We start from the raw sequence: 12,453 nt of genomic DNA on the forward strand, positions 1-12,453 counted from the left end.
ATTCACTGCAGTCGATGTGATATTGATTAATTATCTTGCAATGGAATAATTTCTTTAAATATTTACATCATTAATATCCTGGATGTAAAACTAGAATTTGCCTGACTTGCAAGAAGTGGGTTATATTCTTTGTCTTCCAAAGGCAGTGCATGCTGGAAAAGAAAAGAACAGACATGTTTCGGAACAGTTACAATACAGGATGCCACAATAAAACTAAAATCTGAATATGTGTAGTAATAATAAATATCTTGCAAGTTTCTTTACAGTCCAATTCCCTAAAGGCATCAAAACCCAGGCAAGGGCTTATTCTGAGGTAAAACCACTGTTTGTGGTAAGAATCAAATGCAAATCTTTGGGATGACCTTGGTGGAAGTCTCCATATAGCTATGTCATTGTTCACAAAAAGACGTTGCAGCTGAATAAACTTCACGTTTAAACAGCACACGTGTGAATCCAGCTCAACGGGAAAGTAACAGACATGAAAGGTCCTTTTAATCTGAAATACCCTGACAAGGATGTATGACTGGTAAGACTTGCCTGACATTTAAACAAGGTGAAGACAGAAGCTGGATGTGTCAGAGAAACATGGTGCTTGTTCTTTAAGTCCAGCATGTTGTTAAAATGTCAAGATCGAGAGAAGGCTGTTCACTTACAACAGAACTGTTTGGACAGACAAACTCCATTTAAAAATCTTATTTAGGTTCTGGCCCCATGCATGATCAAATGAGACAGCTCCCATTGTGTGTTTTAACACATCTTGGTCTTTGTTGACATAATCTCCAAAATTGATGGAAAGCGGAAATTAGAATCCTGATGTGGTTTCTTACTGCTCTCTCTCCTGTCACTTATTTAGGAAAACCTTATTAAATAATTATCGAAACCAAATAATCCCTACATGTCTTCAGATACGGTCATTACCAGTAAAAAGCAGGAATTTCACAGATGCTGTGCCTGAGCTAAGCTCCCCCAGATAAATAAATTAAAGCGAGGATGTACAAAGTAGATTTGTACTTTGAAAGGAGGCAGAGGAGGGATTTATTTGCATCAAAGGAAGCTGCAGTAGTGGGTAGAACACTGAAAAGATTGAATCTGTTGAGCAAACGAAAATGTTGTTCGGCTTCCACTGTACCAGCTGATGTTCTGCTCTCCATTTACACCGCCCTCTTGTGAAACTGCATTGTTTCACTTTCCCCTGCTGCAAAAGGTCAGCTTTTATCATGCAAATACTACCCATCCAGACACAATGCAGTTCCCTTCCCCAAGTCACGAAAACCTAATATTTTGTGTTCTTGGAAAAAACATTGATTTTATTATTTGTAACACACCAGATACATTGGCGCGATTACAGCGGGAAATGTGCATTAGACTCCTGGCTTTGCTTCCTGTATTTGATGCTACTTCACTCTGCTTTTTGCTATATAATCACATTTAGTTTGATGAAGAACCTATTATATATATAATACATTGTAACATCTCAGTGCTTGAGATAGGCAACTTGAATTCTTTTTCCAGCACTGCCACTGCTTTCTGGTAGCATCTCAAGCACGCGGTTCCTGAGTTTTGCCTCCTATGTTCCATCTTGCCTTAAGCACCACCTTTGTTTTTATCTTGATGGAGACACAGATGTTAAGAACTCTGTCAATGGTAATTGTTATTACTGTTATTAATATTAGCTCACAACTGGACTGTGGGAAATATAAACCACCAGGTTGGTAGTATGAAGAACCCTGGTGTTATTCTAGAGCCATTTTCATATACGCAATTTTCTAGTGATTTACAAACCAGTCATAAAACTTCATTCCTTATTGAAACCACCGTGTGAGTTTTGTGGAGTGGATTAGATTATGCTTGGTAAGAGAACTTCAATATCATGTTTGGACTGCAGAAATATTTCTTGGACTAGCACAAACAGCCCTTCAATTTTTCATCTCCCAGACTCCCCCCTAGCTGAGCTCACGCACCCCAAGTGAAGAATGACGAGCCTCCATACCCTTTGAGTCAAGCTACCCTTTTACAAAGATCATCAGCTTCGCTAGCAGGCTTATATTGCAGTGCAGATGAGACAGCTCTGCATCTGCACTGGACATGAATTAGTCTGATTAGAGAAGTCTTTGGGATTCACTTTGCTCTGGTCCAGAGGCCAAAAAAGTACACATAAGGACACAAGCACACTGAAATACCTGATGCTGAACCTTTAGTCCTGTGGCCCATGTCTAAAGAAATATGATTTATGATCTGGTGGTTTACTTGTTCAAGGAGGAGTGAACTCCATACATACAGATGGACTAATACTCTGCTATTACACCAGCTGGATTCTGCTTTTTTAGAGCATGATAATTCTGTAATGACTCCTCTGATCAACAGAGGTCATGTTTTTTTTCAGGCTACGCAAAAATACAACTGTAGAACACCCTCTGTCTGTCTCTGTATAAGAATACAGCACTATCACAAGCAAATTCGTTTCCAGAGACACACAGCTGTCATTCAGAGTTGCTGTTATACAAGCAGATGGATTTCCATGGTGGCTCAGGGTTTGCTGAGAGCTTGGACCTGTATTCTGTTAGGCAGAGAACCAATGGGGAGATTTTCAAAGATGTAAAGGCAGACAATATCAAACTCCTTGAAATTATTGTTGGGGTCTAAACTCCCATTAATGCTTTCCAAAACTCTGCCCCACAGCAGTGTTGTGTTCCACAGCACAGGATGGCATATCTTAAAAATTCTGCCTGGGTGAATTTCAAGTAAAAGAAAGAATACAGTTATTGTAATAATAGAATATAGTCCAAGTATGTACCTCATACAAAAGAAAATGATCCATTTGTCACCAGAGGTTGTAATAGTTAGTTTGGTTGCTAATTAAAATACCTTTTAGATTGTAACAAACTTTGTCCATTTGGACAGACAAAACACAGTGCCATCGACTTCAGATTTAAGAACAGCCAAATCAACATATGCTCATGTCTAGCAAAGGATTAACTATGCACAATCTTTTGGCATGACAGCAGCTTGTCACCTTCACAGGTTTTTAACTCAAGGATTTTCACTAATATTACAAAGAAAAGTAAAAATAAACAAAAAGTAAAAATAAAAACATCTAATTCAAATAATTTATCTTTTTCCTTTATGCATTCAGGAATGTTCCAGGAGATGCTTAACCATGCAGTTCTGTAATGAAATTGTTTCAGCATTGGTCAACACATAAGACAACTACAGGCAACAGAATGAAGACTCACTGTTTTTGCTAAAAGTCTGAACCTCTAAGTTACTCAATGCTTCACTTTTTATTGTTTGGCTTCTCAGAATGTATTTGATGACAAGGTGAAACAAAAAGTGTGTTTGAACTGCACCATCACAGCCCAAACTGACACCATTCTAAATGTGGCACTTTGCAGATACCAGGTGCAATACTGACCAGGTCTGGTGAGAGATGATTCAGTGTCGGCAGTGGCATTGGAGACAGATTCAAAAACAGTTGACAGAAGCTCTTCAGATGAAGAAATTGGTCCTATTGTCTTTGCTATTTGTAAAATGGTACCTGGGAACTTCAAAAGGAAAGAAAGAGTAAGTAAGACTTATTTCTCCCTTTTAAAACAAATCAATTTGCAGAGAAAGACTTGTGCTGACCTCAGCAAAGTAGGGGTTAGTAACAGCTCAGCCTCCTTCCTATTTGTGCAGATGTTCAGGAGAGTAAATTGGCTGCTACTGAAAGGTCAACAGTATACGTTTTGGGGGGGAAAAATTTAGAAACAAAGCAAATTCTGAGCGATTCTCTCTCTTGTATGCCCTCTCAGCTTCTGGCAACACCTGAGCACTGCCTGACTGGAATCTGTCCAGACCCTCCTGTAGCAATGAGTTCCACCATTTTATTATGCACAGTACAGAAAGTACCTTATTTTGTTTATCTTAAATTTGCCAGATAAGTGTAAGAATTGAGGATAGAAACCCAATTAAATTATGAAAAATAACTTTAACCTGTTCACCCTTTTCAGGCTTTTTGACCCCTCTCCTCTACCTTGCTAGACACCTTCATTTCAGTTGAGTCCTATACTATATGGTCAATTATCAGCATTATCTCCTGAGGAAAAGCTGCTGACTGGGCTCACATATTTCTGCTGAAGAATGAAATCCCCATTCCAGTATAGTTTACTCCTATACATAAAAATTACAAGATTATAAGAACTAAAGAGGGCAAAGAAACTACAAAGTGCAATGCTGAGGCTATCGGTTATCGTTATGTGTGCTATGCTGCCCCTAGGGCAAAGGGCCACATGAGTAAATGAAAATGTGATCAGTATGATCCCATTATTAACAAGATAAGAAACATACTTTTATGGTTAGAAGGCAGGGGAATGGAGGAAACAACACTGCAAGGTGTAAAGTACTAAAAATGTTTTGAGTCTGTGTCACTATAAACGCACTATTTTTTTTATCTAGGTGACAATGTACAATTATCATTGTGTATGTGAAAATAAATTGCTTATACTACCATTACTTTCAAGAAGAAATCTCAAGACATTATGATGGAGTCAAGAATGTGTGAAACATTAACCCATAGTTCCCTGCCAAGAGAATTATTTACCTAGTTTAGCATTCAGGTTACATAATTTAGACCGCGTTATGATATTCACAAATCCAAATTCTAACATTACCTTTTACAAATTAAAACATTATAATAAAAGCATACCTTTTCAGCAAGGGCATTTAATTCTGCTTTTGACAGCAGAGCTATGAATGGTCCAACATCTAATGTTGTTTCAGCTGTCCAGTTGTTTGGGGAGCTGAAGAAATAATTCAGAAAATTGTATTAATGAGGAATGTTTGCAATCAAAATTATACTAAATACTAAAATTTCAGAGGTTTTCTTATACTGTATCATATAGAAAACACATTTCTATGCCAATGTGATGATTTATGCTTGTTAACATCAGATTGCATTTTCTCATCTCTCTGTATAGGGCATTAGTGGAATTCTCAATATATTCAGAAAAAGCCTTCAAATATTGTGGTAATAGAACTCTCTCCCTCAATAGTATTCTTAGCATTACAGCATTAAGCGAGGAGAAATAATTCTTTTTTAAGAAGAAAATTTACCATTTTCTATCAGGTTCATACAGCAACATAACCTGCAAGATTGTATCAAAAGAGAAGTAGAAACCTCATAACCAAAATCAAACCCATTCTTTTTACAGGAATCTTATCCTAAGGACCAATGTTTTGTCCTTATATACCAATAATACTTCAAGCACACAATACTTGCCCCATACTTGCTTATTAAAAAAATCCCACCCTCCTCTATTCTAATGCTTAACTATTCGCAGCGGTACAGGGGCTGTTTTTGATTAGTGTTGGGCAACTGTAACCTTCCCTGATGTCAGCAGCAGCTATGGGTGGTCAACATTTCTGAGTAACAGGTCCATGCACACTTAGGAGAAGTGGACAGTTTTCCTCTCATTCTGAAACTCAGCAACTTTGGGAAGTAACTCGGTGTGCCACCAGTCTGCTGCTAATGCTGCCTTTTTAAAATTAAGGGACAGAAACACGAATCTCAGGTGACGGAACAGAAGATTTCAATCCATACCTTATTAGCTCCCTGGTTTTACTGTCTGCTATTTCATTCATCTGCAACATCAAGAGGTATGGAAGGCAGATCAAACACCTTGGAGAGCCACATCTAATGACACCTATGCCACTGCTGTTGCTGTATGAGAAATCAATTCTATGACAGGTACCATCTCTCTTGAAATAACATGCTAAAATTATTTGTGTGTCTTAAAAATGAAGTTCAGGTTCAGTTCTGAGTGGTGCTGGGTTTCAAAATGCGTGTAGCTTAGCTTTGTGCAGGTTTGGCCGATTTGTTTTATACAAATCTGACAAACATCAGCCAACCCAGCTGGTGGTTGACTTAAAACACTTGGGTAAGTGATTTTCAACCTGCAAGAGCCAGAAGAAGATGGTAGTAAGAAATCTGTTACTCGTGCATGTTCTCACAGAAAACTTTATTTGGTTTGTTGCTGCACTACGAGGATGTTTGACTAGACAAATATTTTCTAAATAAAATATATATTTTTAGCACAGCGTGTCACAATTCAATAAAATGGATCTGCATCAAGATTAACGTAGGGATGGAATCTGGTGAAAAATATAGCTGTTCCATTACTAGAAAAATGCTGACTAGGAGGAAGCTGAATGAGCAACTAAAATGATCAAGTGACAGACTTTGGGGCTGAAGGGACGGATGGTTAGAAGCCACGCATTCTGTCTCCCTTTTCAAATGCAAGATACTTCTGAAGAGACAATGCCGAGAGAAACAGTATATTCTTGCCAGAGAGAGGATGGCTCTGTTCTTTGGATGACTGATACAGCAGTGTGGTTCCAACCAGCCTCCTGAACTGACTCATTAATGACATCTAACACGCCGTCTGCTTTGTTCTTTCAGTTGGTTGAACTTTATATCTTTCTGCTTCTTCTCTAGCTCTCTCCCATTACAACCGGTGCTTGCAGTCCTCTTTATTTCTCTCCTCACACCAGCACACTGAGTATCCCACTTCCATTTTCCCATTCTTTGTATTCCTGCACCATTTTTTGCCTCCAACACCCTTTCTCTTGCCATGCCAGAGAGTCTGTTTGCCTGCCCCTCCTCTTAACATTATACTTTCTCACCTTTTCCTCTGGGAATTAAGTCATGCAGGGTGTCCCTGGGGATGTATTTTGTTCTGCAGTTATCACGTTACTCACAAGAACAGAAATGTCATTCTAGTGGACAGAGACCCCAAGCTTGGGCAGTGATAGAAGTTGTTTTGTGTTGCTTTCATTGCAGTTCTATCTGGGCAAAGCAAACGGTTGGTATTTGCATGGTTTAACCCTCAGCATAAGCAAGGTGGTATATCTAATATCTTACCCATATAACTCAAGGAGTTTGTATTTAATTTCAGTCTTCTGCTCGTGGCTGAGCTCTTGGCAGAGTTTGAATTGATGAAGGGCTGTTGCCACTGCCTTCAGGGACATTCTGTCGTGCAGAAAGTCTGGAGGTAAGTGGCAGATTAGATTTCCAAGTAGGTCAACATCATATCCATCAGCAACAGAACCGTTCTGAAACAAGAAGCATTTACCTTGTTGGCAGAGCTCATCTTGGCTCTTGCCCTCTATCACTCAACTGCACCACAACACATTTAAGCTCTGTGACCCTTTAAGGAACAAAGAGACAACAGTTTGCACTGGCAACCTAATCTATGATTTCTGCTGAGACTGCTTCATAATTTTGCTTTTACCGATGCAACTGGTGATTTCTAACAAACACTTGTCGGAGCTTTCAGTTATTCTTTATTCCATATTGAAGCACACATAAAAAATTAGTTAAAACTAAATCTCCTGCCACAATCTCCACCTGCAGAGGTGGTGCAGTTCTGCCTGGCAGCAGAGCCCTCACATGGCCCCTTGTGACAAAGGGGCCACAAGCTCTTGCTGTCAGAAGGCTTAGCTCTAGGGGTTTCTCAAGCAGCTGCCAAAACACAAGGGATTATACAGCTGGTTAATATGTATAAGGACATGAATATTTGCAGCTACATCAAAGAAAAAGTTCCACCTAAAAACTGGTGTGACTGCTGCAGCTCCTAGACAGCAGCAGTCACAAAATCCTGCTGGTACCACCACCTCTCCCATAGAGCCTCCTGTGCCACGCACAGCTCTACAGGACTAGCAACACTTGGAGCAGGGGAGAACAGCTCCAGGTGCAAATGGGTCAGCTCCAGGCTGTCCCAGCCAGTTCACCATGGTCAGTAATGCCATTTCATAAGAACACTTCGTAACATGCATGGAGGCAAGGAAAATTCTTAAGGAAGCTATAAAATGGTTTCCTTAAGCAGGGAACAATAAAACTGAAACAGTACACAAAAAACTCGTAAGAATACAGATGGGTAAGTCAAGACCTTATGTAGGTGGTGACTGATATTACTGGACAAAATGCAGTGCAGCAATACATATGTGTATAACAGAACCACAGAACAGCTGAGTTTGGAAGAGACCGCTGGAGGTTGCCTAGTCCACCCCCTCTGCTCAAAGCAGGTCAGCTACACCAGGTTGCTTGGGGCCTTGACACTAAGCTTATCGGAGCTAGGTGATAGTCTAAATAAGAAATCATCACGCTGTGTGTTGCCTTTTGGGCTCTCAGCATCCACCAGCTACAGTTTCAGCACACAACCACAGAGCAGGAGAGCCTGTGTATCAGGTTGCTGTCTCTACACAGGAGACCATGGGCATGTGTGTGTGGACCAGACAGTACAAGTAGGCAGGATAACTTTGTGATGCACCACATGACAATACAGGGAGAGAAAACCGATCAACCACTCTCACTCAGTTTGGAATTGTCAGTGGCTAGTTACAGATTACTGTTTCTGCAGTTCACCCTCCCCTGCCGACCCCTCCCAGCTATACCTACCAAGCACTCCTGTACTTTTTGCAGGACAGCGTTCTTTTTGTGAAGGCTTGGATTGAAAAGGTCCATCTCAATCTTCCCCAGTCTTCCAATGAAAGGGACACACAAAGGGCCTGAAACATACTCCAGGTACTCAGTCCTGCAGAAAGAATTTAAACAGTGTCAGAATATAAACCTGATCTTCATACATGCATAACCACACCCATAAAATCTATGATGACAGAAGTATTTAAAGACAAGTCTGGATCTGAAAAATTATAAATTGGCCAGGCCAGAAAAGTTGCAATTAATACACACTTTAACTTACATCTTCTTCCAGTTCATCAGCACACGAACTTTACTTCAAAAAGTGGCTGAGGGTTATAAATAGCTGCAAGCAGATGGAAGTGCTCTGAGATGCTTTAACACCGTATGAAACAAGACTGTCAACAGTTTACAAACTTTTCCGCTTCCTCCTTTTTATTAGGAATAATTCTGTGATGAGTGAAGATGCGGTGGGTGGGTTAAAAGGACAAGAAGTAGTTTTAAAGCAGGCTTCCTTTTTATCAAAGTCCAAGAAGGCTTGCCATATTAAACAAAATGCTGTTCTTCTCCACCCAGAGCAGCAGGCAGCCGTTGCATGTAAAGCCGTATCCCAGAGCTGCACCAGCCCAGCCTTACCAGGTTTGTAGGCAAGAGCACCAGTGACTTCTGATGACCCTCAACAAGCAATATGCAACTGTTGGCCAAACAACTTGGTGCTGTAGCATGTAGAAAGCCTTGCATTAAAGCCTTTCTATTATTATTTCATTGCTTTTTAAAGAGAGTAATGCCTTTTCAAATGGAATTCTTTCATTTTCTTACTTCTTTTCAATTAAAAATATTTCAGGAAAATAATAGTTCTCATTCCCTTTTATCCCTTTAAGCAGGTAGGAAGAAAGAAATGTTAAGAAAAAGAGGAATGAACAATTTCTACAATTCACGAGTTCCTATTAAGGTACAATTATTATTTTTTTTTAAGGAAAAAAGGCGTCACTGAATATTACTTGGCTATTTACATAATGCAAAGTTTTTCTAACTTACAAAAATGTCTTTAAACACACTGAAATATTTTTAAGCATACAGAGCAGTATGCTTGGGAGGTACCCAATGGCTTTGTCTTACATATCCACTCTCAAAAAAATTCCTAAAAAAATAAACAAACCAAGTCTCACAACCTAGAGGGGGGGAACTCCAAAACAATCAAGAAACAAACAAACCAGCAAAACCTACATTTATGTTAGTTTTTTGATTCTGAACATGTTTAAGAAAGCCCAATGAACTAACACCTTTATTTTAGCAGACATCAGCAACAGTATAAGCAGCAACACTTCAAGCTTTTTCATTGCTGCCACACCACCACACTGTGATTCAGTGTGCGCACAGAGTGCTTCGAGGGGGACTGATTTCAAGGATGAAAAGGAATCCACAATTGTGATAAAAATGGGCTATATTAAAAGACACCAAGTATTACCAGCTTTCACTTGACACAGATTTTGGCTACAGTTAGCAACCACTTTTTATAAATTATGGATCACCAGTTTTCTTAGCATTGAAGAGATTATTAAAGAAGTGCTCTCAGGACTACTCAACGTACTGCTATGAATGCAGTAACATAAAGTAGTTAAGATGTAACTCACGGAAGCACCAGTAAGAGGAAAGGAGGAATAGATGCATTGGAGACTTTCCAAAACTTCCAAGCCAAACAATTAACCTAAAACCAACAAAAATTCAAGATCATAAACATTTAGAAATTTTGAGGAAGAATGAAAATATAGTTTGTTTATTACAGCTTATAGTTTAGTATATACAAACCTGCATATTATCTTCAGAGAGCATTTTTCTTTGTGTTTTGTTTTTTTTTTAAAGTAGTTTAGAGCTTTCTTTTTGTAGACATTAGAGAAGAAGCATCCTATATTTGGGTGCATGAGAGCATTTGTATGGTTTTGAAACTTATATATACATTTCCAAACAGATTACTCATGAATTAGCAAGTTAGAAGGACTGTAGGAATTTCTTGCAATTTTTAAGTGACAAATTAGGTTGTCAAAATGAAGTATGATAACAGACAAATTCACACCTAAAAGACTTAAATAAAGTATCTTAACAGACATGTTCACATATAAAAGATTTTGAAAAGATAAAACCAGAATTAACCAAATTTTAATTTAACTACAATTTAGATATTGGGTAGTTATATTTATAGACACAAAGTCTTCTTTTAGTTTTACCTGATATGGAGAAAGCAGATGAAGATTCATTTCAAAGAATTTAAAGTTGTTTAAAAAAATGTCTGTGCCCATACTTTCAATGACTTGACAAGTTACTCCTTTCACAAGCTGTCCTGTGCTGATAGGAAAAGCAAAGTTCAATCTTTTGAATATTTAAGCAGGATTTAGTCCTTACTCCTCACAACCATGTCCTAAGATACAGTTTCTTGACCACCTCTCCCATTTCTTGTAATTGAAAGTAAAAATGTAATCAAATTGAAAATTAGCCACTGAGCCTTAAAATACCCAAACCTCTGCAATGCTTTGACTCTGATTTTTGATTTGGAGACCCTTTTTAATGAGGAAGGTGAATTATCCTGTGGTATCAAGGAATGAATAAACATAAGAGAGCACAAAATAACCACATACTGTTTACCTCAGAGTTGCTCTCATCACAAAACTAGACATAAACCCCGTTGCAAGAGAGACTCTCATCCATACCTTAGAAGGTCAACAGGATAGTTTTTCTTAGACAGCAATTCATACAGATACAAAGCCTGAAATAAAACTCACCACATTAAAGTTAAGCTTAGGTAATCCAGTTGGAAGATACAATAACTACTGCAAGGTTTTTGTACACTTAACTCTTATGCACTCTAAAGCCAGCTTGGCCAACCAAAAGGTTTGGCATCCAGTGCTGAATTCCTTCTTCACAAGACAAGACATCACTGTCTGGCATTATGGGATGATGTTAAAGATGTCCACGGCACACAACCACTGAATTCGATTTAGGTTTGAAGGGACCTCTGGATATCACTTGGTCCTCTTTCATCTCTGAACAGCCAAAGGGCCGATTGTACGTGTAAATGTCTACTATACAGTACTGGAAAGCGAGAATGTATGTGGCAGAATTTTGAAGACTTTTAAACAGCATATTAATGCTCCCCTTTCTGCAGCATTGTTTCATAATACTGCCTCTAGGCTCTAAATATCCTCCTGTTGTTTATGTCAAGACACATTTTGGGGCAGTTCCTTCCTTTCACCTATGCTCCTTGAACATATATGTATTACACTTTTCTGATTCTTCCATCATACTAAATTGCAGTGGAATGGGAACTGTATAGCAAATTTTACCTGGCTTCTTCTGAGTTCTTTTTCTTTCATCATTGAAGAATTATATTCAGTCTGCTTCCATAACCCAGAAAGAGATATTTCTTTAAAGAAAGCTCCTTGTATGTCTTTGACTGATGAAGAAAAATCTCCAGATGCAGCTATCTAAAGAGAGGAACAGATAAACGCATGGCATTTCAGAACTGATGCTTAGATTTACAGGATTTGCCCTTCTTTCTACTCTGTGTAATATTTCTCTTAAGAGGATAAAGGAAAAACATGTCAGTATTAAAACTGCCATGGAACTCAGCAAGAGAGAGCCTTCAAAATATACTCGGTGTTCAGAAAATAACATTAGAAATATGGACCATCGAGCCAAACCACACATCTCAGTGACAATATTTTAAATCGTGCTGTGCATATCTGGTTGTTGTGCCCTTGTACAGAAAGAACCTGCTACACACTCGAGTTCATGATCACCTTCCTGAGGATCCCTTGCTGTTGCGCAGGCGACAAGTCAGATAAGTACTGGGATGTTGTGCCTCGAATAATCTGAGAAAGCTCCTTTGGGTTCATGCTGTAGAATGACTGGGTGCTAATACCAGTTACCAACGCGCCCATTTGACTAACATTATAAAATGATAAGACCTGCAGAGATAACAGCACAAAGAGAAAGTTTTCTGG

General features: G+C 38.8%; 1 protein-coding gene across 4 annotated transcripts in view; it reads right to left on the bottom strand.

The window, feature by feature from the left end:
* The window catches only part of OTOA (otoancorin), a 42,655-nt gene that overhangs the window by 12,241 nt on the left and 17,961 nt on the right, over window positions 1-12,453 (bottom strand). For 3 of the 4 annotated variants that reach the window (XM_080387035.1, XM_080387037.1, XM_080387036.1), the window contains 9 exons: window positions 12,250-12,417; window positions 11,794-11,934; window positions 11,161-11,216; window positions 10,681-10,798; window positions 10,090-10,163; window positions 8,435-8,570; window positions 6,899-7,089; window positions 4,685-4,778; window positions 3,413-3,542 (listed from right to left, as the gene is read on the bottom strand). In XM_080387035.1, coding sequence (XP_080243161.1) covers window positions 3,413-3,542; window positions 4,685-4,778; window positions 6,899-7,089; window positions 8,435-8,570; window positions 10,090-10,163; window positions 10,681-10,798; window positions 11,161-11,216; window positions 11,794-11,934; window positions 12,250-12,417 — 1,108 coding nt within the window. The remainder of the gene's footprint in view (window positions 1-3,412; window positions 3,543-4,684; window positions 4,779-6,898; window positions 7,090-8,434; window positions 8,571-10,089; window positions 10,164-10,680; window positions 10,799-11,160; window positions 11,217-11,793; window positions 11,935-12,249; window positions 12,418-12,453) is intronic. The other variant, XM_080387038.1, reaches the window with a different exon arrangement.

The sequence above is a fragment of the Falco punctatus genome, assembly GCF_963210335.1.
Source record: "Falco punctatus genome assembly, chromosome: 4".
Taxonomy (NCBI): Eukaryota; Metazoa; Chordata; class Aves; order Falconiformes; family Falconidae; genus Falco; species Falco punctatus.